The 27,033-nt window shown below is 54.9% G+C and overlaps 13 protein-coding genes and 1 non-coding gene across 14 annotated transcripts; 6 read left to right on the forward strand and 8 right to left on the reverse strand.

Annotated features, from left to right (window-relative positions):
- Positions 1–732: 732 nt before the first annotated feature.
- Positions 733–3,462, reverse strand: N656DRAFT_589945 (uncharacterized protein). The gene is made up of 2 exons (XM_064810206.1): positions 3,433–3,462; positions 733–3,326 (listed from the first exon to the last, which is right to left on the reverse strand). Exon 2 carries the CDS (start codon positions 3,157–3,159, stop codon positions 865–867), a length of 2,295 nt encoding a protein of 764 aa, XP_064671962.1. The 5' UTR covers positions 3,160–3,326; positions 3,433–3,462; the 3' UTR covers positions 733–864.
- N656DRAFT_589758 (uncharacterized protein) lies at positions 3,410–4,207 on the forward strand. Its single transcript, XM_064810205.1, has one exon. It carries the CDS (start codon positions 3,661–3,663, stop codon positions 4,114–4,116), a length of 456 nt encoding a protein of 151 aa, XP_064671963.1. The 5' UTR covers positions 3,410–3,660; the 3' UTR covers positions 4,117–4,207.
- Positions 4,208–5,642: 1,435 nt separating this feature from the next.
- N656DRAFT_796861 (uncharacterized protein) lies at positions 5,643–5,948 on the reverse strand (the record flags this gene model as incomplete). Its single annotated transcript, XM_064817574.1, has 1 exon — positions 5,643–5,948. One exon carries the CDS (start codon positions 5,946–5,948, stop codon positions 5,643–5,645), a length of 306 nt encoding a protein of 101 aa, XP_064671964.1.
- Positions 5,949–5,975: 27 nt separating this feature from the next.
- N656DRAFT_706186 (Phox-like protein) lies at positions 5,976–7,118 on the reverse strand (the record flags this gene model as incomplete). Its single annotated transcript, XM_064811335.1, has 2 exons — positions 5,976–6,440; positions 6,477–7,118. The coding sequence occupies 2 exons, from the start codon at positions 7,116–7,118 to the stop codon at positions 5,976–5,978; spliced, it is 1,107 nt and encodes a 368-aa protein (XP_064671965.1).
- Positions 7,119–8,242: 1,124 nt separating this feature from the next.
- Positions 8,243–9,204, reverse strand: N656DRAFT_788585 (uncharacterized protein; the record flags this gene model as incomplete). The annotated part of the gene is made up of 4 exons (XM_064816702.1): positions 8,243–8,790; positions 8,859–8,971; positions 9,033–9,104; positions 9,191–9,204. 4 exons carry the CDS (start codon positions 9,202–9,204, stop codon positions 8,243–8,245), a joined length of 747 nt encoding a protein of 248 aa, XP_064671966.1.
- An 820-nt stretch (positions 9,205–10,024) lies between these two features.
- On the reverse strand, positions 10,025–11,510 carry N656DRAFT_705997 (MFS general substrate transporter; the record flags this gene model as incomplete). The annotated part of the gene is made up of 2 exons (XM_064811319.1): positions 10,025–10,861; positions 11,016–11,510. The coding sequence occupies 2 exons, from the start codon at positions 11,508–11,510 to the stop codon at positions 10,025–10,027; spliced, it is 1,332 nt and encodes a 443-aa protein (XP_064671967.1).
- Positions 11,511–12,408: 898 nt separating this feature from the next.
- On the reverse strand, positions 12,409–13,245 carry N656DRAFT_767368 (uncharacterized protein; the record flags this gene model as incomplete). The annotated part of the gene is made up of 3 exons (XM_064813552.1): positions 12,409–12,435; positions 12,489–12,506; positions 12,565–13,245. The coding sequence occupies 3 exons, from the start codon at positions 13,243–13,245 to the stop codon at positions 12,409–12,411; spliced, it is 726 nt and encodes a 241-aa protein (XP_064671968.1).
- Positions 13,246–13,442: 197 nt separating this feature from the next.
- N656DRAFT_828141 (uncharacterized protein) lies at positions 13,443–15,127 on the forward strand (the record flags this gene model as incomplete). Its single annotated transcript, XM_064818524.1, has 2 exons — positions 13,443–14,817; positions 15,120–15,127. The coding sequence occupies exons 1-2, from the start codon at positions 13,551–13,553 to the stop codon at positions 15,125–15,127; spliced, it is 1,275 nt and encodes a 424-aa protein (XP_064671969.1). The 5' UTR covers positions 13,443–13,550.
- Positions 15,128–15,689: 562 nt separating this feature from the next.
- On the forward strand, positions 15,690–17,596 carry N656DRAFT_777603 (carbohydrate-binding module family 1 protein). The gene is made up of 3 exons (XM_064814851.1): positions 15,690–16,423; positions 16,481–17,188; positions 17,252–17,596. Exons 1-3 carry the CDS (start codon positions 16,178–16,180, stop codon positions 17,303–17,305), a joined length of 1,008 nt encoding a protein of 335 aa, XP_064671970.1. The 5' UTR covers positions 15,690–16,177; the 3' UTR covers positions 17,306–17,596.
- A 251-nt stretch (positions 17,597–17,847) lies between these two features.
- On the forward strand, positions 17,848–17,945 carry N656DRAFT_t47. Its single transcript has one exon. It is a non-coding gene; the product is annotated as a tRNA-Pro (tRNA).
- Positions 17,946–18,884: 939 nt separating this feature from the next.
- N656DRAFT_767371 (uncharacterized protein) lies at positions 18,885–19,553 on the reverse strand (the record flags this gene model as incomplete). The annotated part of the gene is made up of 1 exon (XM_064813553.1): positions 18,885–19,553. One exon carries the CDS (start codon positions 19,551–19,553, stop codon positions 18,885–18,887), a length of 669 nt encoding a protein of 222 aa, XP_064671971.1.
- Positions 19,554–20,581: 1,028 nt separating this feature from the next.
- On the reverse strand, positions 20,582–22,641 carry N656DRAFT_728850 (mannose 6-phosphate receptor domain-containing protein). Its single transcript, XM_064812606.1, has 3 exons — positions 21,781–22,641; positions 21,123–21,723; positions 20,582–21,046 (listed from the first exon to the last, which is right to left on the reverse strand). Exons 1-3 carry the CDS (start codon positions 22,167–22,169, stop codon positions 20,894–20,896), a joined length of 1,143 nt encoding a protein of 380 aa, XP_064671972.1. The 5' UTR covers positions 22,170–22,641; the 3' UTR covers positions 20,582–20,893.
- A 694-nt stretch (positions 22,642–23,335) lies between these two features.
- On the forward strand, positions 23,336–24,899 carry N656DRAFT_706273 (delta(14)-sterol reductase like protein; the record flags this gene model as incomplete). The annotated part of the gene is made up of 3 exons (XM_064811343.1): positions 23,336–23,397; positions 23,453–23,757; positions 23,809–24,899. 3 exons carry the CDS (start codon positions 23,336–23,338, stop codon positions 24,897–24,899), a joined length of 1,458 nt encoding a protein of 485 aa, XP_064671973.1.
- A 591-nt stretch (positions 24,900–25,490) lies between these two features.
- N656DRAFT_796871 (Sm-like ribonucleoprotein) lies at positions 25,491–26,336 on the forward strand (the record flags this gene model as incomplete). Its single annotated transcript, XM_064817575.1, has 8 exons — positions 25,491–25,510; positions 25,564–25,596; positions 25,675–25,696; positions 25,772–25,869; positions 25,951–25,989; positions 26,045–26,060; positions 26,154–26,233; positions 26,294–26,336. The coding sequence occupies 8 exons, from the start codon at positions 25,491–25,493 to the stop codon at positions 26,334–26,336; spliced, it is 351 nt and encodes a 116-aa protein (XP_064671974.1).
- Between the last annotated feature and the right edge of the window lie 697 nt (positions 26,337–27,033).

Here is a 27,033-nt window from a genome sequence, read left to right on the forward strand (position 1 = left end):
AGGTTGTGAGATCAATTCCCTGGTAACTCTAATGTTGTACGAGATATGAATAACTCGCACGAGACGGAAAGTCTCCTCCATGCTATGCTATGCCATGCTATGCAAGCGTCAAACTACCGGTACAGCACCCGCACCACTCACTCAACCAAGCCCCCTCAGACACGGAACAAGACAGGGACAACCCAGCCAGTGCTTAAGTAAGGGATTAAAGATTGTACTTTCTGATGTTACCTAGCATGAGCGTGTAGACCATAGACCAGGTTTCTCTTCTCTGTTGGAATGCATGCGCGCGCTGTGCTGTGCTGTGCTCCCCGACCATGCAAGAGGTATGTGACAAGATGGTGAACCACATATTTTTCCAACAACAACAATAACAACAATAACAACAACATGGGCTGTGTGTGGGTAAAAATGCAATCTAATGAGAGAGGGGGGAGGAATAAAAATATGTCAAAAACGGCAGCAGCATTGGATATCTCCCTCCCTTTTTCTCCCTCCCTTTCCTTCTTGCAACGCACCACCGTACCTATCGTTTCTTTCTTTCTTCACTCATTCCTTCATTTCTCTCAGCACGACCGTTGTTGTTCCATTTTCTCATGAGTCATGAGCGCAGGGTATTGAAGCCTTGAAGTTTGCAGCTTTTCAGATGGCTTGTGCCGCAAGTTTGGATGAATTTCGTCCGTCAGAGCGCCATCGCCTTCTCATACCCCAAGCCGTTTGGCGTACCAGCTTGCGTGGGATATCGTCCTGTCATGATTAGGGCTCCTTGGTACAGGTCCTTGCCTGCCTGCCACATGCTGATAATATCAGCAGCTCCATTCGAACCTCACCGAGCCAGCAAGAGGGCATTGAACGCCCTCCCGCTCAGCCCCACCCTAACGTCTCCAGAATCGTCTTTGTCTCGAGGCTACTGAGCCCCGCCACGCCCAGCGCCCTGACCTGGCTGCTGCCCCTCAGCGCCAACAGGCCCTGCGCGATCTTCCACCCTTCCTCCTCGCCAATCACAAACAGATATCGCTTCCCTTCCTGGTCCCGTATCGTTGCGCGGACGACGTGGAACCCTTTGAAGTCGCCTGAGGACGGCCCCGTCCTCTTCTTGCACCCGCCGCTACAAGCCCTGCCAAGCTCTTCAATATAATGCACAGCCTCCTCCCCGATAAACGTCTTTGTCGCGCCCCGTTCCGCGGCCCTCCGCGCGCTAGTCGGCATGGTCTTGAAGAAGGGGTGATTACTCGGCACTGATCCCGGCGGGGTCGTCCCGACGCTGTTGGCTGCGTGCGTGGGGCACCACACCTCGACTTGCTTGAGTGTCCAGGCCTTGATGTCCCACTCGCGCTGGGCGACGCCGCGCACGTCGTCATCGACAAAGAGCCCCGCCGAGGTGATGCGCATGATGAGGCCGTCTGTGACAGAACCCACGCCGGCAACGAGCTGCGATGCTGGCGTTTTGGAGAATTGGTTCAGGAAGCCGTAAACTCCCTTGATGATGATCTTCTGGGGATCGTTCGTCGTGTACGGGCCGCGCATCGAAGGCGGTGGGGTGGTGCGTGCCGTCGAGGCCGAGGGTGCCCAGGAGGATTCGGAAAAGTCCGACACCGACTTCTTGCGAGCGGTTGGTTTCTTGGGTGTGTCATAGGGGCGATATGAGTAGGCGTCTTCGGCACCCGTGGCCGAAGTCGCAGGCTTCGGTTTTGTCGGGGAAGGAGTCTGTTTGGGTGGGGACGCTGATGGAGTGGGAGGGGCGGGTTTTGGCGTTGACGGGGCGGATGTTGCTTGGGACGGGGCGACGCTCGGCGGCTTGCCGTTTGGCCACATGCTTGTCTTCTCGCCGAGCGAGGAGAAGGCATATGAGCTTCCCTTTCGCGCATTCTGTTCTTTCTGTTCTTTCTCCTTCTCCTTTTCCTTCTCCTCAGCTTCCTTACGTAGCCGAGCTGCGCGCTCTTCTCGCTCTTTGCGCTCTCTCGCTTCTCTGGCTTCCCGCTCCCTTGCCGCTTGCCGTTCCTTTTCTGCCTGTTGCCGAGCTTCCTCGCGCTTCCGGGCCTCTTCCCTAAGCCTGGCTTCCCGTTCTCGCGCCTCTCGCTCGCGAGCTTCTCGTTCCCTTGCCTCCTGCTCGGCTTTCTCACGCAACTCCTTTTCAACCTTCTCCCGTAACTCCTTCTCGAGACGCTCTCTCTCCCTGGCTTCCTGCTCTTTGCGCAGCTTCTCCTTGATCTCTCGTTCCCGAGCCTCCCTCTCCCGCCTCTCGCGCTCCTTAGCCTCCCGCTCTCGCAGCTCGCGTAGCCGGCGAGCTGCCTCCTCTCTCCGCTTGGCCTCTGCCTCTCGAGCTTTGCGCTCCTCCTCTCTCTTTCGGGTCTCTTCCCTCGCCTTTTCCCATGCGCCCTTTGGGGTTTCCATCTTTGGCGGATTGGCCTGGGGTGGGGGCGGCTGTGGTGTTGGCTGGGCTTGGGGTTGGGGAGTTGGTTTAGGCTGTGGCTTGGGTTCGTCGCGCGGCGGCTCGTGCGGGTTTGGTTGAGGCTCGGGCTGTGGTTGAGCTTGAGGTTGGGGCTGCGGCTGCGGCTGCGGCTGGGGTTGTGGCTCCGGCGGCGTGGATTGGTCCTGCCAGGAGTGGTACTGAGCTCCACCATTTCCTGGCATGTCGTGTTGCGGTGGCGGCGGTGGCGGCGGAGGCGGAGGCGGAGGCGGGGGTGCCTGGTTCGGAGGCGGTCCGTTGTTCGGCGGCGCGTTGTACCACGACCCTGAGCCCGCGTATCCTCCCCCATTTGGCTTCTGGCTATCGCTTGGCCTATCGCCTCCTGTACTACGTCGCGCATAGGGCTCGTGCTGAGTGCGCCCCAACATGAACGCCCCAATGCCAACTCCGCCTATCATCAGAGCGCCCATGAGCGGCCAAAACCAGGCCGCGGTATGCGTCCGTTGTGGGCCGGCGGATGCGTCTCGGAGCACGAGCAAGGTCATCATAAACAAGGTCGCACTAACGCCGCCGGCGATGAAGCTGTTCCATGACGGCTTCAACGACGGCAGGTAGAGGAATCCGGCGCCGGCCGAGTGCTCTGGTATGATGAAGATATCGTATCGCCCAGGTGGGAGACCGGAGCCACCGGCCGTTGTCCTCGGATTCTCCCCATGCGGTGGCGGGGGAGGCGGCGGTGGGTGGCTCATCCTCGGAGGGGGCCCGAGAGGCCCAAGAGTAGGTCAATTCCTCGCGATGCGTGCGAGGGAGAGTGGTTACGTTTCGTGGGGGTTCTGGGATGGCAACGGCCAATCGAGCGCGAATCGAATTCTAGTGGTATCTTGAAGCAGCCATGGAGATCATAAGGTCATGAGAACTGCGTCACGACAGACATTCTGTTAGACCTTGTGTTATGGCTCTGTATGACTTCGTGACGCAGTCCTTGCAGGTTTGCTCCGGAATACAAACAAAAAGCGACTCACCAGGAGCAAGGAACATGCAACACCACCAACGCCAAAATACATAAAAGCAAAGCGAAATTTGTAAGCTCGCTTGCGCTCAGCGGCGACCAAGATCGGCGGTTGTGTTGTTGTAATTAATCCAAATTCTGCTTCGAACTTCACGGTCCCACGATCGGAATTCGGGGCAGCGCTGATGTTGGAAACTGATTGCTTCGATCTCGTCTGGAGCGTCGCGCGACTTGAAATCGGATGGACGGCGCAACGGCTTTTCGTAGTGGTGTGGTTGTGTCACGACAACTGAAGTTCAAACCAGGGTCTGTCAGGCCAGTTTGTGTTTACTTTGAGCGAGCTCAGCGACCAGTCAGCGGCAGAATTGGGGCAGCGCAGAGCTCAAATGTGAATGGTGGGTGTGGCGCACGGCCCACTAAGTTACAACTGCCATCCCAGGTTCTTGCCCACTCTCCCGTCTTCCATCTGCAGCCCAATCATTCCCAAAGCAAGCGCGGGAGAGGCACAGGCCGTGCAACAACCGTCGCTCCCGCGCGTCCCGAGTTCCGTTTGATATTACTGCCGCTCGCTGTTGTTCGGATAGCAACGTTGGCGGCATATCCAACGCCCGCGACTTCAGTAATTGTTTTGGACCCTCTCAACAATCGCTGGCGCCGAGTCCGTCCCAACTTTCACCTCATCAATCTTGCACCTTGATCCCCGCAAAAAGCCCACTGTGTGACGGGATCACGCAGGAACTGCTACACCCCCTAAGGAGCCCCAAAGAAGCCCCCGAGGAGCGCACAGGGGAGCCCCATGTTCCCCCGACAGTGACCTTGAAGAAATCAAAATGCCAGATTGCAACGGCCCAGCACCATCCGTTTGCACCATACAAAGTAACTATCCGTTGATTGTCGCCTCAACGACGCTGCCGTGGTTACAGTCGAGACAGAATACCCCTCCTTCTCTACACGCAAATCCCCACGTCTCCAGGCGCGTCGCGACGAGCAAGACAGCGAATGGAAGCGTCAATCTGCGAAAACAAAGAGCGCAAACCGTTGCCCTGTGCCTATACGTGTCCTCTGAGGGGCTGGCAATGTACCCTTGGGCCATCCAATCCGATGACATTATGCAATCTCTTGTTCTGACAGGCTGTGACGGGCCCACTTCCAAGGCGAATGGCAGAAGCGATGGACCCTGAAAAAGTGTCAAGCGAATCCGCGGGACTGGCGTCCTGCCGGGCCGCGCGGGGTGTGTGGATCGTCCAACCTAACCGACCCAGCCTCCCGTCAAACTCAAAACCAGTCTGGCATCTTGCTTTTCCAGAGAAAACTGTGGATCGCGGGCCGGTCAGGAAGGTTTGGTAAAGATGCGCTACCAATTCGCATTCTATCTGGTTCTACAGAAGAGAGCTTTCACGAATGGGGAGCTAGGAGTCAGGCGTGGTTGGTCTTCGTTGTGTGCTTGCGGCCCCTGTTGCCGAGCAACCAGCCACCCCAATTGTGGGGTGACGTAGCCAGACCGCCAGCTCATCCATCACCGCCACCGCTGATGAGGGGCACTTCGTCTCGCGTTCGCTACGCCCAGCACGATTGGGTCCCAAGCCAACCCCCTCAACACCATCGATAACTCGATGTAAAAACTGCACTAGAGGAACCATTCAAAATCAGTAACAATACAGAGCCGGAAAGACATGGTTATGTACTTCGTAACCCTGGCAATATTCGCCGACATCGGCAGCTAGGAAACACCGTCACTCGGCCTCCCTTAAGGAGATCGTGGCCCGGGTGTGGTAACTCAGGGGTGCATGGGGCCAGCGAGTCCATCATTCAAATACAGTACTTTGTCATGACAGTTCTCATCCGTTGTCAGTAGGGATAGTGGGAATACATGATGCAGCCTAGAGCATTCATGTAGCAGTGTTGTTAGTGACACCTGGACCAGACCACCTATACATTGCTCCAAAATTGAACCGATGAACTCACTCTCAGTGAGAGGGATACTAGAAACTCTTCTTAGTAGCATCTCATACCATCCTGTCCCTATTACACCGCCCAGCTCGAAGAACAACGTGGTGAGAGCAGAGTAAAAGAGCAAATCAGAACTCCAAAGCTCCCTATGCAAACAAGTGATAAGACAATCGCTTCCATGTCCAAACCCCTAGCAACCCATACAATCTAGTCGCACATCAGTCCATCATGTATGCTATAGACATCCAGACCTCTACCATCTCCCAGCACAGCTCAATCCGAAGGCTGCACCCAAAGAATGCACAGTTCAACAGCCCAAGCCAACGCCTCCGACACCCTGCCTAGTAGCCACTCAAGCACCGCAAACCCCTGGACGCCGGCTAAAACGACTTGAACGATTAGCAAAAACACGGCGTCAATGGCGCCGCCTCCCGATTGTTGTTGTTCCCCCGTCTTTCCCTCCGGCGCCGCGGCCTCCGCCTCTATCGACGTGGCCGTCGTCGTTACGGTGCTGGAGGTCTCGATAGAAGACTCCCCAACAGAGTCAACAGCGGACGCCACCACCACACCCACATCCATCCGATCCTCGGGAGGCGGCGATTCCCGTCATAGCCGCTTGACGCGGTCCTTAGCGACGCCGAGCTTGCGGCCCACGACGTCGACGTCCTCATTCAGCTTGTCCAGCATGTCAATCTGGCGGTTGACCTCGTCGTTGATGGCAAGACCCATCTCCTTTTGCCGGCGCACGATCCGCGCCAGCGCCTCCACCTCGGCGTCCTGCTCCTGCATGACATCCCTCTGCAGCTGCACCATCCCTTCATTGTCCAGCTCCCTCGTCCGCTCAGTCTCGGGCAGCGGCGCGCCGCCCAGCACCCTGCCCGCGGGTCTTGACATGCTCTGTTTCCCACCACCACCGCCGCCGCCTAACAGCGCAGCCCTGTCACTCGCGGTCGCAACCCCTCCTTCCGACCCGCCCGCAGCCCCGCCCCCAACCGCCATGCTCGAGCTCAGCTTGTCCAACCCGTCCCTCTCCACCCTGGCCGCAGCAATCAGATCCCTCCTGCGCCTGAGCTCGCCCTCTCCAAGCCTCTTCCCCTCCTTCAACACCGCCAACCCATCCCCTAAGGCAGCAAGCAAACTCCCAGCCTTAATCAACGCCCGCTTCGCCTGCGCGCCCGCCTCCACCCTTGTACCATTCTCCAACGCATTATCCCTCCTGCCCAGCGCAACTCTCGCATCATGCAGCGCAGCCTTCAGTTCACGGTGCATATCAAGCCATGTACCGGGGTCCGCAGCACCGGCAGCCATGTTCTGCTCACGCAGGCCCACCGCGCGGCCGTCGACACTCAACCCCGAGACCGACACGGACCCGGCAGGGGGCAGGTTGAGGAAGGCGCGCCAGGCGGGGGTGTCGCGCCAGCGGCGGTCGGGGGGCTCGGCGATGGCGCGGAGATAGCGTTCGAGTCCCGCGCGCCGGTCCTCGGTGAACTCGGGCGAGCTGACGGTCGAGCGGAACCAGGATTTGGCGGGTAGAGGGCAGGGAGGTGGGACGCCGCCCGCTTGTCGTGTTAGTTCGCTGTGTAGGGAGGCGAAGTCGGAGTAGCGCTTTTGGACCACGAAAGAGCGCAGTGGCAGGCGGATGGTTAGGTTGTAGAGGGTGTAGGGCTTGCGGGATTTGTGGGTGTCGTCGTCGGCTGGGGGAGTGTAGACTGAGGTGGTGGGGATGGAGATTTCTAAGGGGGGCGCCATCGTGGTTGGGCCGCTTGGACGGTTGTTGGTGTTGGGCGCAGCCTGGGCTGTACGCAGGTCGGATGGGGTATCGGGGAGAGTGTGTCAACGGAGTTGTAGTTCGAGGGCTTTGCGTCGAGGAGATGCAGATGACTTTCTTTTATGAGTTCGCCGGTGGTGATCTGAAGCTTCTGGGAGAGTTCGTTGCTCCGACGGTTGGTTGGACACGTGCCTCTGGTGTTTCGGACGATGGGAGGATGCGGCGGTGTCGATTGCTTGGCTTGGGCCTCTGTAAACCTAGCCAGTGCGTAGAGCGTCAAGTGGGAAATGGGGCAGTAAAACAAAGGGTATCTCGAAAAAAGGAGAAATAGGGCAGAAGGAACTGTAGGTCCGACTGTGAAAAGGGTATGATGACAATGTAGACTCCTGAGTCCTAGGTAATGTGCAGCGGTTGGCACGGGATCGTTGGTGTCATCGGTTGCCGGATCGAGCTTCAGGTCTGGTTGGGTGAGTGGCCCCACAGCTGTTCAGCGCATCGCCCCATCGCCCCATCGCCCCATCGCCCTGTCTTCCACCAGCTGAACCCTCTCTTGGTCCCTCCAGCGTCACCATGTATCATGAAAGCTGCTTTCATATTTGCCCTCAGATCTTATCATCAAGTCGTTGTTTTCCTTTTACCAGTTCTTCCTCTCCAATTCTCTTCTTTTCCTAGCACGGCGCCTACGTGCCGGGAATGTCAGTTGATCCACAATCGCTTCTACAATACATACAAGTATACACAGACAACCATCTTAAAGTACGTTGGACCCCCGTCCTCTGCAGAGGTCAGATTCCAAACCCTCAGCTGGTAATGGATGGTGTTTTGAACTCAATCTATAAGTCCATCTCGTATCGACAATATCTGTACGCAGGCTATGGAAAACGCCGGAGAGTCGATGGAGTAGCACCAAAATAGTGCAAGGGTATAGAGGGCAACTCTCACAAACGTGAGCCCCTTTTAGCCACTACCAATCGCGCTCCATGTCATATGCATCGTGTACTCGGTCCGTAACTCGTGGTCCGAAAAATTACCTCCCCATAGTCTCTGCCAGGCACGCTCTGCCAGTCTGTTAGGCCGCCCCCACCCCATAAGATGCCCTCGCCCATCAGAACGTCTCTTGGTCATCCAGCTGCTCCGCCTCGGGAATCTCAAACCCTTCTTCGGTCGAGTAGAGGATATTCTGAATCTGTTTGACGAGCCCGTCTTCTTGCTTCTCGAGCTCGGGATCTTCCTCAACAGCCTGTTGGACCAGAAGCTCAATGTCCCGAAGCTTAGCAAAGTAAAAGTCGCGCTCACGCTCCAAGCCGACAACTGTCTCCTTCAGCGTGGCGTTCTCCTGCTGCAAAGCGGCGGTGGCCGCTGTGGCTGCGGGCTTGACGGCAGTCCGAGGTCCGGTGGTGGGTGTTACGCCCCGTCTCGCCCCGCCACTCGGGACACGCGGTGCCGCTCCAGCTCCAGCTCCAGCGCCAGTTCCAGTGCTGCTTCCCATTGTACTGCCTTTCCGTCTGCCAACAGCATCGTACTCGCCGCCCGGGTAGTACTGGTCCCAGAACTTCTTTGTCCACTGGAGAAACTCCAGGTTGTCCTGCATCTTGCACTTGACGAGCGACTCGACGGGGATGGACCGGTCGATATTGTGCTTCGTAAAGGTATCTGCCCGGGAGGGTATCGTCAGCACAGCGCATCCGGATGATGGGGCGGCGAGCGGCATGGCAACTCACTCTGAAGGATCTTGAAATTCTGGATGTACGCATATTCGGTATTAACGTTGAACTTGACGCGGGACATGGGAACGTCGAGGAAGATGCTGTCGTAGACCTGGCAGAGCGCGGCACTGGGACGGATCGCATGGTCAGTTTCACAGTTACAAAGGGTGGGGGAGGGGCACGAAATACCCTGTTCCACACTGCTCAACCTTGGTGATGTTGAGTTGGAGGAGGCTGTTGAGCCATTGCACGAGCTCTTGCCTGTACGCGTAGCTCATTTAGTTGGATTCAGCTTTCCCAAGACACCTTCTCGGGCGTTACAAATACGGAAATCAGGCAGGACGGACCTAGATTCACCCATCTTGACTCAAAGTTTATGGAGAACTGTAGAAGGTCGCTGGTTGGTCCAAACAGGACGACTAGCGGCCGCGAATAAGCAGGCAGTAGTAAGGGTGAAAGTCGCGTCTGCAAGAGCAAACAGCAAGTTAAGCGGCGAATGAAGCGGACTGGATTAGATGAGGTTTTCCCTCTGGTAGTGATGATCATCGAAATCAAAAACCCCAAAATAAATCGCCTGTCGGCCAATCAACCATGGTGGGGAGCTTGGGTGATGCAATCCTTTGATTGGCCTGTGCGCAACGGTCAAGGAATGATCACGTGACTTTAGGCTGCATATCTAACCCTGAACTTCAACAACACCAATTCACCAACAACATGGAGCCATGGACAACTGATGAAACTTTGCCCCTGATGCTCTTCGGCTTCCCATCAAATGCTACATCAGCGTTTCTGTGCTGGATCGTAGCTCGGTCACAAGCAACGCGAACACTTTCTTGGGGCTGGACTGACCTCCCGACTCTAGCGGACCTTGAAATCCCTCTTCCGTGCGAGGCGAGGACCTGAAAGTCGGCCACTGTAGCATCAAGCTGGTGCTCAACGAACTAAAATCTGCTGACTTCCAGTACCATCGCAAGTGTTTTACTAAACAGAGCGTGAATACTAGAAGAGACGAAGTTTGAAGGTCTCAACGTTCTTTCTGACCTGTTAATGATTTACTTTATGTTACTCGCAGACCCGGCGTTCGAAGCGATTCTTTCCTGCGCAACACCGTGGTATTGTGACTCCATGAGACGCGAGTGCCGAGTTGAACACTTGCCCAGTCCTTCCTGGACGAGGCAAGCTCAGGCAACCCACTTCCACCCTTTCCCCTTCCCATCCGCCCACCTCACCCCAACGCAACACAGGGTCGCGCCCATCAACAGCGCGCCATCCCAGTACGCGACGCTCGCATACGCTTTCGTCCCGTCTTCCGAGTTCCCTAGCAGCTGCCCGCCAACAGGACTCCCAAACATCGTCCCCAACCCTCGCACAAAAAGGATAAACGCATTCACAGCCGCATACTGCCTGATCCCAAAAACCTCAGCAATGAGCGCCGGAAACAGCGCATAGTATCCGCCCGCTGAGAGGCTGTACAGGACAATGAACGCCAACCAGAGCGAAGCCGAAGAGGACCCAGCAGCAGCTGCCTGGACGCTCGACAGCCAGAAGGCAAAGACGCTGGACGCCGCAACCAGGAGCGTCAGGACAAGGGTGTTTTGCCTGCCGAGACGATCGCCGGCGTAGCCCGTCAGCACGCGTGAGACGGCATTGATGGCGTTGCTGGCTGCGAGGAAACTGGCGCCGTTGGAGGCACTGAGGCCGAGGACCACCGTGTACGAGGGGATAAACGACAGTGGCAGTTGGGCGCCGGCTGCTTGGAGGAAGGCAGCGGCTGCGGAAAAGAGGAAGGTTGGCCTTGCGGCCAGGGCGCGGGAGACGTGCGTGTTGGGCCTGTCCGGGTCGTCTGTGGTTTGGCCGGCTGCAAATCGGCTCCGCGGCACTGCCCAGGCGATTGGAAGACCGACGACAAGGTTGAAGATGGCATAGATCCTGAGGGTCCAGCGCCCGCCGACAAGACTGAGAAGCGCGCGGAGCGCGGGGGAGAGTATCAGACCGCCTATGCCGCCACCTGCGAGAATCTAATCGCGCATAGGGATATTAGCGGCAGTCCCGTCAGTGTCTGGTTAGTGGGGGGATACGTACAAACCCCATGGCCGTGGCTCGATGCCTAGTGAAATACTCAGGCGCGGGGGCAAGAAGCGGGAAATAGATGAGCGACATCCCGAGGCCAACCAGAAACCCTTGGGTAAGCAAGAGTTGCCAGATGGAGCTGCTGATGGAGGCTAGCGTGAGCCCAGCGGACACTAAGAGAACCCCTGATATGGTGACTGTCCTCGGCGTCAGGAGGCGCAAGAGCCTGCGGGTGCGTAGCCGGCTTGATGCCGTAGCCGGGCCCCAAATGCCATGCTCAATACGTGATATCACAGGATTGACAATGACACCGCCCGCCCAAGTCAGGCCGTAGCACAGCGTGCCCACGAAAGTGAGCAGAGCCGTCGGCGGTGATGGCTGTGAAGCTGGGGAGGGCACTAGGACGTCTTGGCTAGATGAGACATAGTACTCTTGGAACACGCCAAAGCATTGATTATAGCCGATTGTTAGGGCTATGGCCACGAAGGCGGAGGAAAGCACGGCGGCTTGTTTCTTGCGCGATATGGGTGCCAAGGCAGGGGTTGGGTTTGAGTCAGGGAAGGACTCGAGGGGAATTATCTCGTTCTGGGTCGCCATTGATGATGTTGGAGTATGGGAAGGGAATGATGAAAGCGGACGGAGGGAAGAGAAAAGCGAGCCCGGCTTGAATCTTGGGAATCCAGCAGTGGGGCCGAATCCGCGGAGAGAATCGGGACTCGGGAATCGGGAAGGATCATGATGCCACGCTGACACATGGATACATGTGAGCCCATGCCGATCTCTGATACCCGTTCTGACACTATCCGCTTATATTGGCATAGACGGTGAGGGTGTTCATTAACCTCCCCCTTAGCTCCTAGCCTATACCCCTCAACACCTGCCTATATCCTAGAGCCTGCTAGATATTTCTGTGTAAATCAATCATTACTCACGTACTAGCAGTCGGCACCGCCGTGAATAATCAGTGCCAGATATCTCGGAAAGCATCGCTCTCTACCTTAAGTGTTCTCATTTACCATCTGACCATTGCGTCCGTTGTCCTCCATATACATTTATGCTCTGATGATTTCAGACGCGGCGTGTCCCACATCAATCATGACATATACCCTGCCGGTCCAGAGCTAAAAGGTCCGGTGCACAAGTTACCGAAGAGATTGATGAAGAGATTGGTGAAGAGTCTGAAGACGTAGATATCCTGGAAAGTACAGAAGTGGCAAGGGGTGAAAGGGCGGTGAATCCAGTGCTTCCCGCTCCAACGGATTTTTTCCAACTAGTCGTCTTGCGCGCCATCCGATAATCTCGGTACTACCATCTGCGCGTCTCATCTGCATGGGCTCCTCGACTGCCTCGAGTATGAAGTCGCCATGGCCTGAAGCATCCGGGTATTCATGCGCAGATGCTTCAAGCTTGGAGCAAAGTATGCTTGCTACCTCCGGGCTATCTTGGTCCTCGGTCTGAAACATGGCCAACAAGAGATCAAGACCCTCGCCGAGCATCACAGACTTGAATCGCTGCCTGTAGACTGAATCGTGAGTTAGATTATGTGATTAGGGAATATCGAGCGCTTACACTTACAAGGATCATAATGCGCATCTATAGAATTCTCTAAAGAGTACAACCACGGGTTTTCATGGACGGACCTGTATTTAACCCTGGCGAAGGTGTGAACGCAGCGTATCGCCTCGAATTGGTATTCAGGAAAGATGGTAAGCACGCGCCAGCACTCGGACGGATCGTGGATGCATGAGGAGCGTCCAGAGCTGTGAGAAACCCTTCTCCCAGAAACATTGCAGAACAGTTGGAAGTGGTAAAAGGCCCGCTGGATTCGCCGCCTGTCCATGTCGCGGATGGAAGTGAGTGGCCACTCCTCTAACTCATACTTTAACTCTTGCGGCGGGGAGGCCAGAGTAGCTGTCGCCCAGGCAGTGTAGCGGTCCGTCAAAGGCTCGATAACGGACGCGTGGTAACGAATAATCCCAATGAGTTGTTTTTCAGACAGCCGGGCGGCTAGGGCGGCGGGCGCTTCAAAGTCGCGTCGTTGCCGGAAGTCGTCGAGGAATTCCCAGAGCATTGCGTGGCCGCGGTTAGACTGGAAGATGTCTTCGCCCGAGACATAGGCGGCGTGGGCGTCCAAGATGATGTCCTCGAGAAGATTGGATATGAAGGCTCGAAGAATTCGCGGCCGGTCTTCAACATAGACACGGTATAGCTGCGGCGAGGCCCGGATGAGAGTGCGCAGCTCATCCAAGCTTGGCGCCTTCCCGAGAATGAGTCGCTGAACTTCAAAGGGCAGCCCCTCTAAGGAGCGACCAGCCGACTCGCGTCCCGTCATGGTGACGGATTGGCCGAATTGACGATAACGGTGTCAAGATCAAAAATCAAGTAAGGAAGCGAGAAAGGGCACGATGCCCTCTTGTGGCTGTTGCTGTTGGTTCTGTCCTCCATTTTGAGTGTATTGGCAACGCTCCACTTTTAATGTACATACAGTACAGTGCATGTAACTATGGCGAGCTCAGCGAGTTTGCATCAGAAACTCTCCCTTCCAAACTCCAATTCCATAACAGACTTCAAGGTGACCTACTTGGGTATCTTACTTATGGAACAAATGCGTTAAGTGCTAAACACTGGGACCAAGGAATGACGCAGGCGCTGGCAACGCCAATGCAGATCAGGCGGAAGCCGGTCCCCAACAACCTGCAGACACAGTCGGCCAGTTCCAACAATGATTGTTCCGCAGAACAAAAGGCCGACCAACCGCCGCCCCCACTCCCGGACCGGTTGAGGTTTGCCGATGGGCCCCGCGACGCTCCGATGCATATGCAGCCCGGCTCCCGAGAAGATCCCGAGTTGTTCCTTCAGGTCCCAGAGTCCCATCACCGCCTCCGGCCGCAAACGAGTCTTCCGGATCTGACGCGTTTCGCAACAACGCGTTTCGAAACAGTCACACCTGCCCCGTCCTCGACAACGATAAACTCAGCCTCGACCTTCGGCCCTTCTGCCAGCAGCACAAAAGCATTCCTGCAAAATGCCTTCACAGAAGCGCGGCATTTCGCAGGCGGCCTTATTCCCCAGCCCATCGAGTCCACCAAGCACTACACCATCCTGCGGCACTCTCCTCCCCTCATACTCTACCGTGGCCCCTCCACTTCGGTGACCATCACCATCTTCAGCTCACCAGAACACCTCCTTCCCGCCGACCGCACCCTCTGGTTGCAGCAGCGTGGCTTCTCAGGCGACAGCGGCATGAAGGTCAAGGCCTTTTTCAACGCAACCTCTGGCTGGCTTGATGTGACGCCGTCGACCCAGCTGCAAACGCAGCACCTCAAGCCAGACACCGCGCGAGCATGGCAAAGAGACATTACGAAGGCAGCAAAGGCGTTGATCAGAGAGAACGGCGAAGCGAAGGCGCACGTCGCGAGGGAAACGCACGTGCTACGGATCCCCAAGGACGCCGAGGATGGATACTTCCGTCTGATTCTCTGCACTGGGGGACCATCGGCTGCGGCGGCTGGGCAAGACGCAAATAATTCCTCTTTCAAACGCAAGGTCCTCTGCAGCAGCCCCATCTTTCGCGTCGCCAGTGTCTCGACCGACTCGAGTAAATTCCGCGGTGCGTCGCTCACTACCCTGCCCCTGGAAGTGGGCGTGTTTGTCGCCTCCAAGGTTGCTACCACTGCGGTGGAGACGTACACCGCGCCGGTCCGCCAGCCCGTGCAAGCCGTTGTTGACCGTGCGAGGCCGGGCTTCGTGGGGGCAGCCATCGGAGGGTTGGTCCTCGATAAACTTGGCGAACGTGTCGATGCAAAGAAGGATGAACGCGACCAGGCATCTGGACTCGACACTAGGGCGTCCGATGACTCTAATAAGCACCGCCTCAAGGATGTTTACTTTTGTTGGACGCCGGGTATGTTAACCCTCAGCTGACATCTTGGGTGTCAATTTTTGTGTGTTTCGGCCAAGGTGCCCTCGTCACGGGTTTCTATCTATACATTCTAGAGCGGCGCATTGTTGCTGGGAGAGGGTGAGCACTGCAGGACCAGTTCTTACATATCTGGCTGAAACCTCGTTCAGTCGAGCTTATATTTACCTGTATCCTCATCACTAGAGTCTGATAACCTATACCAAGACGATAATCATAATTGTGGGTGGAATGATCGAACTGGGGATTCTGTTCTGGGAATATAAAGACTAATATTTCGTTTCTAGCGACTTAATCACACTTTTTCTTAGCACACTACCTATCTCAATGTCAAAAGCGAACAAGCCTGGACACTGCCACCGACTCACCATTAAAAACCTGATGAGCCATTTATGATTCCCGCAGTCTCGAAACTGGTCGAAGGTACGAGTGTGCCCTGATCATTTCCGCCCAAGGAAACCCAACAGCTTCAGGTCTCAGTGCACCGGCCCGGATATCCCTAACAGCTGTGGCACGTGTCTAGCGGCAGCATGGCCAGACTATCTTGGCTTTGTACAAGCTGAAAGCTACTGGACTTGGTGGCGGCCATATATACATATCTCACTCGGTATTATTTTCAGACACGTGGCAACGGTGTTGCTAGTGCAATGTTGAAAATAGCTAATCATGCTTACTTTTGACTTGCGAGCCAGGGCATAAGAGATGGATCACAAGGCGAGAGTTAGAGGACTTACAACGCTGTGTATGTACAATTAAACGGTTTTCTCATGCTAACTTGAGATCCAGGTTCCAGCGGATTTCAGAACTCACCAGAACCGAGACGGGACGTCATCGTCCGTCGCTGACCCGGTTTCTGGGATCGTGGGTTGCGGCAGTCATGTCCGTCTTGCCGTCCTAATTTATCCACCATTTAACCGCAACCCAGTCCACCAATCGCTCGTCCAACACGGTCCTGTTTTGGAAGCGCTGGCGCACCCCAGAACGCCGCGGGTGCTGCACCTGTGTGGGGTACAACTCCCGAATCGGTTCACGGAGCCTCCGTTGAGCACCGCCGAGCATGCGTCAAACCAGGCTGTGGGGCGCGCGTGGACACACCTGAAATTAGAGGACCGGCGGGTCTGCCACCACGAGACGTAGGAGGATGCTGCGGACGTGACATCGCAGGCCTCGTCGAGCCCAAAATCCTACAGCGGACCGTGATGCCCAGTTGAAGCCTGCACTACCAGCCCCTGGGCCCCTGATCTATAAAACGAGCCATGGCGCGCACAGGAGACCGAGAAGCTGGTCCCACGCAGGCATCACCCGAGTCGATTTCCAACGTCGTACTAGCAATAATCTAATAACGATGAAGTCTCTCGCCATTGCCGCCGTGGCAGCCCTATGGGCGCAGAACGCTGCCGCCCATGCAACCTTCCAGCAGCTCTGGGTCGACGGGGTGGACTATGGCTCCCAGTGCGCTCGCCTGCCGGGCTCCAACTCCCCGGTCACCGATGTCTCTTCCACCGCCATGCGTTGCAATGCCGGCTCATCCCCCGCCCGCGGCAAGTGCCCGGTCAGGGCCGGCTCTACAGTGACCGTCGAGATGCACCAGGTATGCAAAGCGGACCCTGAATTTCCTCCCCGAACCCCGTACTAACACCCCTTCAAGCAAAACGGCGACCGATCCTGCGCGAACGAGGCCATCGGCGGGGCGCACCACGGCCCTGTCATCGTCTACATGTCCAAGGTCTCAGACGCCGCCAGCGCCGACGGTTCTGCCGGGTGGTTCAAGATCTTCCAGGACGGCTGGGCCAAGAACCCCTCGGGCCGGGTCGGCGACGACGACTTCTGGGGCACCAAGGACCTGAACAAGTGCTGCGGCAAGATGAACGTCAAGATCCCCGCCGACATTCCCTCGGGCGACTACCTCCTCCGCGCCGAGGCCATCGCGCTGCACGCGGCCAGCAGCTCGGGCGGCGCCCAGTTGTACATGACCTGCTACCAGCTGACCGTCACGGGCGGGACGGGCAGCGCCACCCCGCCGACGGTCAACTTCCCCGGTGCCTACTCGGCTCGGGATCCCGGTCTGGCGGTTAGCATCCATGGTGCTATGACGGGCTACACGGTGCCCGGCCCGGCGGTGTATTCCGGCGGTTCGACCAAGGTTGCGGGTAGCGCCTGCACTGGGTGTGAGTCGACTTGTGCGGTTGGGTCTGGCCCGGCTACAACACTCACGCCCCCCACCTCGACGTCGCCCGCTACTAGTGCTACCGCCAGCCCTACCGGCGGCAGCGGCGGCGGCGGCACCCCCGGGTGCACGGTCCAGAGATACGGGCAGTGCGGCGGCCAGGGATACACTGGCTGCACGACTTGCGCTGTAAGTTGAATCTAACTATCTATTTGTGTTTGATGCAGATGTGCTGACATGGATTGGCTTCAGTCTGGCTCTACTTGCACTGGTGTCTCGGCACCTTACTACTATCAGTGCATCTAAGGCGATAACGACAAGATGTCCGAACTCCGAAGGTCGCCATTGAAGATCATGGGTCGATTAACCACCACTTCATGTATATAGTTGACTTTTACAACCTGTGAATATGATGCATATCAAGAAGACTATCTCGCTCATCCTATTCTGTCTTTGCCTATGTCCTTCCACAACAATATCACTCACCATGAAACGAAGCAAGTACACTACCGAACGTTCATCTATGTAGCTTCCTGATTGCTGAGAGATGTCTTGGTAGCAATAACAGGAAAAGTTGGGTAATGACAGATGATTCCATATATCCATATCCCCATACAGACTTGCGTCTTGCATTATGCTAGGCAAGTTACAGTCGATCCCTAGACCACTCCCAACCTTAATTCTAATGGTGTATAAAGAAGGCATCTGACTGGTTAGTTAACAACCTCCATCAACATTTGATAGTTCTCTGTCATGATAATTATTGGAATCAAGGGTAAGTCCGCCTTACCTGAGCCAGCCCGTTAAGCTTTTATAGGTTTGCAAATTCTCAATTCTTGCCATCAATTGGCTCAATGGTCTAGTGGTATGATTCGCGCTTCGGGTAAAACCCAACACTTAACACAGTGTTTGTGCGAGGTCTCGGGTTCGATCCCCGATTGAGCCCCTTTTCTTTTGCTTTTTCTTCTCCATTTTCGACATTCATCACACCACAACCTGAGGGTATGTACAGCTTAACCTTGTTTGTTCGTTAGCGCGATACTTCAAGTGGGGCAAAATGAAGGAAAAGGGCAAAAGGCATGGATTCCTTCCTACAACTCTCCTGATCAGCGGCCTCTTATATCCTTGAAGCTAGGTTCAGATTTGCATTGAAGTTTAGTGGGAGGGCGAGGGAGGTTACTGACTGATAGTCCTGACTTGGAGAGAGTCCTCGATATCGAGGAGAGTGGGTCAGATCTGACGTATTTTGGTTGGATGCAGCGGCCTCACAGCCATACCAAAGAAGGGAAGGTTAGGTGGGGCAGAGTATCGCCGTAACAAACAAACAAGGCTTGTCCTGTACTTAGAGCTATGTACATGTTCGACTGCTTCTCAGAACCCTAGCATCAAGTTGTTATTAACTTCACTTACCAATCTCCTGAGGTCATGGAGCCACATGGATGTACGGCTGTCTTTGGAGTTGACGTACCACAGTACTCGTGGAACTCTTCCATCAAAACCATGCCGGGCATATGGGCGCCGGGACCGAGCCTGTTGCTTAGGTTTGGGATAGACTCCGGCGACATGAAGAAGATGTACTCGTCAAGGCCGAGGATTTGTTGACACGGATAGCTGTCAAGGGGCAATTGTTTGTTAAGCAGAACAGCCCGACTTTGTCCGGCCAGCAGGACGATGCTGGATCCTGGCCCGCCAATTCCCAACTCCCAGCTTCTGAAAACACGAAAACAACAAACATCCAGATCGCTATGTCAATCATTAGCCCATCATTTACCTATTATAACACCCAAAAACATACCTGATTCACTACTCCTAACACTTAACCGTCAAAATGTACTAGCAAGGACAACGTCGCGATATCGTTCTATCACCTTTGTGTCAAAAGATTCTACCGCTGCATTGCGGCGAGGATCTCGTCAAAGGTTTGCGCCGCCTTCCGCTGGGCGGGGGTCGTAATTGTGTTGGAGCGTGAGAGGGCGGCCACTCGACTGGCGAAGCTGTCAGGTGAGTGGCCTGCCAGGAAAGACTCGGTAAGGCGGCGCTTTGTTGTTGGTGAAAGACGACCTGAGTCAGGTTGCTCTGCTTCGCCAGTGTTGGCCGGCGGCGTGGTCGCTCCGTCCGGCGTGCCCCCTCCCTTTCCAGCGCCTGCGCTCGGTCCGGGTTGTCCAGCGGGATGATTCAAATTCGAAGGTGAAGCGGCGGTGGCTGGTGGAGCCGGCGGCATCGATGCTCTCTTCTTTTTATAATTCTTGGAGGACCTCTCGTCGTCGTCCCGAACGAGGAGGTCATTCGCATCGAGCTTCTGACTCTGACGCCGCGATCGGTCTTCGGCCTTTTCTACAGGAGAAGAAGCCGTTGAGGGAAGGTTTGCGGTCGTTCGTGTTGGAGTAGGAGCGGACACCCGGTGGAGCTTGCCATATCTGCACCCGGGCTCGCCCTCCCAGAGGCTGCCGTCCGCGTCACGGAAGGTGTAGATTTGTGTGTCGGCATCGTAGCCGATTCGCACCATGCCCTCGGGCAGGCGCTCGTCATCATCGTTGTCCCAGCGTCGGGGCATCGTGTCCTGGTGATTATGGTTCGAAACGCGTCGAAAGTGGTTGTGGTTTTTGTGTTGTGCTTCGTGTTTGTGCAGTGGTTGAGAACCTGAAGAGGACTTGGAACTTGATGAAGTTGATGGTGGGTTTTCCATTTTTCTGGTGAAGGTCTGAGGATCTTTAATACTGCTGGGTCGCAACTTCCAAGTGTTCGTGTTCAGTGATGCCTTGGCTGTTGTTCAGATGTTCAACGAACAGGAACCTGTTTAGTATGTATATATATACAAGAGCATGACTGAGAACAGCAGGTCGAAAGAGTCAAATACTTGATCATTTATGTACAGCGCAAGTGCGTCATATCACAAAGCAACGAGCTGCGAAACAACACATAGCATGTATTGAGGTGATTGTATACAAAGTACTCAGACTTGCCTTGCCAAATCCCGACGGCTGTGTTCAGCAGGGGGCAGTTATGCACATCATCATATTCTCAAGTTACCAATGATAGCACGGAGGATCGCTGAACAACAAGCAACGCTAAACATCGCTTTTGATGCCTGATGGTTGTAGCAGGAATCAACCCAAATGAGCCAGCCTAGGTTTTTCGTACCTACCACCAGCTAACACACGTCACCAGAACGTAAGTATCGAGTCACCGGTTCAACACACTTGTACTTCTGTCAACAGATAGGTAAGAATAATACCATAAATCTCTCACTGAAAGATGAAAATGGTCTATACAAGCTGTTCTGAGTCTCGGTTAGAAACAAAAGTCTTTGTGACGTGGCCTGGGGTATCCGTCAACAAAGAGTCTGATGCTTACCTACAGGTAAGTAGTGTCTTCCTCCCCATATCACTGCAAGCACAGAAGCGTGATAAGTGGGTTGGCTCACTTTAGCCATTGCCCCCTTTCATTTCATTGACTTCACTAAGGTTAAAGGCATCCTGTGAAGCACTGGCTTGCAAAGTCCTAGTCTGAGTCTTGGACATGGTTAAGTCAATATCATGCCTAAGAACGACGCGTTGTGTGATGTTCATCATGGAAAAGAAGCGACAGAGAGCAAGGTAGGTTCCTAAGTACAGATCTATAACAAGATTGGTCTATGATCCAATTGCCAGCTTTCCTGCCGACAAGCCATCTATATCCCCTGAGAATAAGCCTACATTGATGCCTCACTGCGGCGCTGTCCGAAAACGCCAGTCCAGCCCGCAACGGCCCAGCTGCGGTGAACGAGACATGACTTACTTCCAGCTGAACATTGAATCAGATACATAATAAACACATTCTGAAAGTTACTAGAGACATTCCGTGTTTCAAGGACAGAGTACAGCAAAACAACAGAATCCCACCCTAAACCAGACATCAATCATCCCACTCTTCATCAAGCTGATCGATTAGCCGATTCTCATCATCCCGGTTCCGGTGCCTCCCATTAGGAGAACCCGATAGCGTATGATAGCCCCGACGTCTAGGAACAATCCGAGAGCACGACGACGTAAGAATGATGAGCATATCCTGCAAATCACATCAGCAACGCAGCCCATCAGTCGTTCACCCACCAAATCCAGAAACATAGGCGTCTAAGACATACCTTAACAAAACTCCAAATACCTGCCCACAGGCTGTAATTCGGCAACTGCCGCCACCCGCGGGCATGCGCGACGGTGCGCTGGTAAAAGATGCCGCCCACCACGTACACCAGGACGGCGATGAAGAAGATGATGGCAAAGACGCTTCCGGGACCGACACTTCCCGGCTTGTGCGGCTCGGCCCCGGGACAGGCGTGCTGCGAGCGCACCTCGAAGAAGTATGCGCATTCGTCCGGGTCGGTGCCCACAAAGGACGCTGCGGTTGGGGTGTCCGGGTCCCGGTCACAGAGGAAGGAGATGGTTGCTGATTTGCGGCGGGTGGTCTTTTCTTTCTCCTTTTGCTTTTGCTTGTCCTTGTCCTTCTCCTTGTCCGTCTCCTTATCGTTGTTGTCGTCATGATCGGTGGTTTTTATCCGCCTGGTTTCGTAGGCTTCGGCTTCGGCTTCTTGATCGTCGAATTCGTGGTACTTGTATCTTGCGCCGGCGTGGACGGCGCCCGAGCGCTTGTCTATGCTCTCACCCGAGACCGCGCCACATGGTGAACCGCCTGTGTATTGGAGAACGAGCTTGCGGCCTCGCGGGGTGAGCTTGCCTGATTGTTGGCTGGAGTAAGGTTAGCGCGCCGAATTCCTCTAAGCCTAGCAATGGTATGGACCGTACCCGAGCGAGTAAACCTTTCCCTTAGATTCGTAATATGCGCTCACGTTCTGCCAAAGTGCCTTTTCCACGCCCACGACATCCTCCACCTTCTTCACGACGGCGTTGCAGATATTGAGTGTAAAGTTCGATCCGTAGTCCCAGCCCCTGGCCAAATAGTCTTCGGTGGGCGACCCCTTGGATGGGGGCTTCTCCCCCTCGGCCACATAGATCGCCATGTCTGGTCGCAAATCAAAGAAGTTGCCGTTTGTTGCGGTTGCGACGCACGGCGTTGCTGCCGATGTTGTCGACGACGTGACTGTGGTTGCAGTTGCATCCTCAGCAGATGATACGCTTGCGAAGGCAGCTATCGCAAGCAGCAGGAGGCTCCGTGACGAGGTCTGTGGATGCATTTTGGCGCTGTAACCAGCGGTTCAAAGGTTCGAAGCCGACGAGGATACCGACGGGAGTTTCGCACTGGTGGGGGCGGGGAAGGGCGCCGCAGCGCTGAACTACGCTAATAGAGACACGCGAGGTCTCATTCAAGAAAGACGCGGTAATAACGAAAGAGCAGTTGACAAGAGGTGAATTGGTGCGAGTCTGGCTCGTTCAACGACGTTGGATCAGACTTCGAGGTTGGTTGATGGCAGGGACATCCTGACGCGGCTTATGCTGACGCCAGCTCGGTGGTAGCCGTTAGGTGTCCTTGGCAGGCAGTGGAACTGTGTCTTGGCAGGGGATGAGGCCCCTGCGGTCGCCATAATTAGCGTAGAGTTCGAAGTACTTCCTTATTTTGTTGTTTGTCCGTTAGAGTTTGACTTCAAGACAACACCCAAGGCTCAAATCACAGCTAGAACGAGTGATGACCGCGCAAGATAAGGGTGCGTATGGAAACAATAATATGAAGTATACTAGCTGCTACATTGCCCTGCATCAAATTGAACGTCCCCTATCAATGTTTAAGCTGGATCTTGTTGCCCGAACGTGAGATTGGGCAGTTTTACACTAACAACCTAACAGACTGTGCCTGACATATCGGCAAAGGGTCCATACTTCATAAGGTACATGGTCATTCGCAAATTTGGCTGAATCAGATGCCGCTTTCCTGCCGCATGAATCACTACCGGTATGTAGCAACATATCGATGCGAATGACCTCTATCTTGCCGATGCGACTACCGTCATGCCCAGCATACAGAGATCATCCCGAACCCTCTCTCTGGCCTCGATAGGTTATCGTTCATTCAAGTCCTGATGCACGTGCCACAATGCCAAGCCTTAATTGTTACCCTGGCGGCGCCAAAAGTTCCAAATTCCTGTCGTCATCGGACATCAGACTATCCGGATAGCAACGAGCCGGACGAACCTTAAGCTTACTTTGCAGTCCTCGACTCTGTCAAGCACATAAGGCCATCCGGAACATAGATTGCCGGTCAGTGAGCGGGGCAGGCCCACGTTGCTGGCAGAACACTGCCACGAATTCTTCAAATTCCCATGCTTGCTACCGAGGATAAAAAGAGCTAGGTCACCACATCCAGCTGGTTCATTTTGAGCCGGCAAAGTACGCGGCTACAGCAACGATGGCGCCAAAGACAACGCAGCAAGTTGCACCAAGGAGGCACCAGTATGAGTTCCTTGGACCGTAAGCATTCACCGCAACCGAAATCTCTCAGGGGTAAACTGCTAACACAACTCAGACCTGGCGCCGCGGCCATCAGCTTTGGCTTGCCAATTCTCTTATATAGCTTCGCCTTCGCCTGTAACGACATCTCCGGGTGCCCTGCGCCATCCCTTCTACATCCCAAGACGCTCGATCTCGAGGTTCTGAAGCGAGAGGTGGGCTGGCCGAAGGATGGGATAAGGGGGCTTTTGAGCCTTGAGGCCACGGGATGGACTTTGGCATACTATCTCTGGAGCGCGCTCCTGTACCGGCTTCTGCCAGGGACCGAGACTGAGGGCACCAAGCTGGCAAACGGCGGACGCCTTAAGTACAAGTTTAATGGTTAGCAGCCCGCTGCCCCGAACGCGGAAGATTGAGTTCTAACTGGAGCAGCTTTCGCCTCGTCAATGTTCACCCTAGCCATCTGCGCAGCAGGCACCTTCGCCCGCGGCGCCGAGTTTCCCCTGTGGACTTTTATCTCAGACAACTACCTGCAGATTCTGACGGCCAATATCCTCATTGCGTACGCGCTCGCAACATTCGTTTACATCCGCAGCTTCAGCGTCAAACCGGGGAACCCCGAGTTCCGCGAGCTTGCGGCGGGCGGCGTCACCGGTAACATGCTCTACGACTGGTTTATCGGACGCGAACTGAACCCGCGAGTGACGCTCCCCTTGATCGGCGAGATAGACATCAAGGAATTCATGGAGATCCGGCCCGGCCTGCTAGGTTGGATCCTCTTCAACTGCGCCAACGTTGCGAAGCAATACCGCCTCTACGGCTCCGTCACCGACAGCATCGTCTTCGTCACCATCATCCAAGCCTTTTACGTCCTCGACGGCCAGTTCATGGAGCCCGCCATCCTGACCACGATCGACATCACCACCGACGGGTTTGGGCTGATGCTCGCGTTCGGCGACCTGGTCTGGGTGCCCTTCCTCTACTCTACACAAACCCGCTACCTGTCTGTCCACCCGCAGACGCTCGGCCCTGTCGGGCTCGCAGCCGTCGGCGCCGTGCTCCTCGCGGGCTACGCCATCTTCCGGCTGTCCAACTCGCAGAAGAACGCGTTCCGCACCAACCCCAACGACCCTGCCGTCGTACACCTCAAGTACCTCGAGACCAAGGCCGGCACGCGCCTGCTCGTCGACGGCTGGTGGGGCGTCGCGCGCCACATTAATTACCTGGGAGACTGGATCCAGGCCTGGCCGTATAGCCTGCCGACGGGCATGGCCGGGTACCAGATCCTGAGCGCGGGCACGCTGGCTGAGGGTGCTGTCAAGATGCTGGACGGGCGCGAGGTGGTCCCCGGTGAGGCCAGGGGCTGGGGCATCATTTTTACGTACTTTTATGTACTCTATTTTGGAGTGTTGCTCGTGCATCGCGACAGGAGGGACGATGAGAAGTGCTCGCGCAAGTATGGTGGGGACTGGGAGAAGTATAAGCGCATTGTGCGCTGGCGTATTGTGCCGTATGTTTACTGAGGGGTGGGAATGGGCTTCGATGCTAGGCTGGGCATGTCCTGCATATGGTGTGCTTGAGGGGAGGGAAGTGTTAGCCATCTGATGCATATTTGGCCGCTGCTGCTGTAGATTGGCTTCCCTTGATATGGTTTTGCGAGCCACAAGGGCGGCATTGGTGTGGGTTGGTCGCGTTGCTTTGAGAAGTTGAGCAGTTTGGGGCTCGATAATAATAGGCAGTCACATTATCCGTACATAATTGCATACCTTACCTTACCTTACCTTAGTACTTAACCTTGATAACTGTGACCCATGCATCAACTTCGATAGTTTTTCCAGTTTGAGTCAGTGACTACTGTAACTTCAGAACGCGATGGGTACCTGGGTATGAAGTTTTGGCGTTAACGCAGGCCTGAACTTGGTTGCTAGTGAACTGCCCAGGAGTCCACGTGACTTTGATGTGGGGCCCTTAACGAGGTGTCCGCGACTTGTCCGCGAGTTGTCCGCAAGCGCGGACATCGAACAAAAAAAATAAAAAAACACCACGTTCACTACATCACGAAATTCATCGCCTTCAACAAGCCTTCCACCTTATTATCAAGATCTACAGAAGAGATGTCAGATGTCAATATTCAGTGAGTGGTCTGGCCATGTCGCGAAATCGACGGATTACTAACGATTCTGGCAGGGCGCTGCTCCAGAAGCCGCGCAACGAGTGCACGTGAGTTTTAGGTCTTTGTCGACTGGAAACAATTTCATCGGGAATTTCGCTGACCGTGCGTTTGGCTGCATCACGCAGAGAATATGAGATTGCTCAGCTTGTACGTTTCCGTGGGCGGGGCAGTTCGTCTCTGATTGAAACAGTTTTGGCGTTTCTAACTTTTGATTTGCTACAGGAGGCCTGGGAGATGAGCAATGGGCCGCTCTCGCTCCTTCAGACGGCTGTGCGGAGTCATGCACAGGTGCTGATTAGCATCCGGTCGAACCGAAAGCTGTGAGTGGATAACGCCACGATCACGAGAAATGACTGTTGTCGGTTCGGTGGGCGGCGGCTGATTTATGTGCTGTTGGACAGGCTTGCAAGAGTCAAGGCCTTTGATCGGCACTGCAACATGTAAGGACTGAGCGCTATCGTTTGTTTGATTGCAGTTTCGCTGACACTTTTCCAGGATCTTAGAGAATGTCGTGAGTACATTCCTTCGTTGCCTTGGAAAGGAAACGCCTCGGCTGTCCTGGCCAGTTCTAGCATCGGATTTGTGCTGACGTCCTGCTCTGCAGAAGGAAATGTGGACCGAGACTCCGATACATAACGGCAAGAAGGGGCGACCTGTCAACAAGGACCGGTTTATCAGCAAAATGTAAGCTTCTTCACTCCTGTTACTGGCCGTGAAGTTCCCATGCTGATATTAGGGTTGCAGGTTTCTACGAGGTGATAGTGTCATCATCGTCCTACTCAGCTGAGCGGTTTGTTCTGTTATGAGGTGGCAAGTTGCGAGCGGTGGCATACAGGGTGTGATACCACACCAAATACGGAGGGACACCGGCGGCAGTGATCCCCTACATGTCATGGGGTGCTGCGTATCAGAAAGCAGGCATAGGCTGGGACGGCAAGAGAGAAAATGGCTGAGGCCTAAGTACAACTTGTTGCCGGCCGGTTTAAAGTTTCGTGGGTCTGGGTGCGCCCAATGTCTGTATCCCCAGGTTGAATTACTTGGTATGAAATTTTCCTTACTGCTATGAGACAAATATCAAGCAAGGTTCTTGATCAAGTCCTGTGCGTCTCACCACGAGAGAACCGGGAGCCGTACAACGTTTCCACTCCTTAAGGTATTTGGAGAAGCTCTCGCTACCCGAGAAGTGATGCAGCCGAGTTCGAGGTCTCGGTAGCCGCGGATGAAATGCAGATGCGCTTGGGGGTCGCGAGTACAGGGTAGTGCGAGCTTACCAAATTATCACCAGGAAAGGGGGGGATGGCAAAAAAGAAAAAAAAAAGGAAAAAAAGAAAGAAAGAAAGAAAGAAAGAAAGAAAGAAAGAAGAATAGAAAGAAAGAAAGAAAGAAAGGAAAAGGAAAAGGAAGGGATGAAGGTCCGCTTCCCGACAAACTTGCATTACACTACGATACCTATTCTCGATCAAGCATGACTACCTCACTGATAT

Source organism: Canariomyces notabilis, assembly GCF_033297395.1.
Source record: "Canariomyces notabilis strain CBS 508.74 unplaced genomic scaffold N656scaffold_6, whole genome shotgun sequence".
In the NCBI taxonomy this organism is placed as follows: domain Eukaryota; kingdom Fungi; phylum Ascomycota; class Sordariomycetes; order Sordariales; family Chaetomiaceae; genus Canariomyces; species Canariomyces notabilis.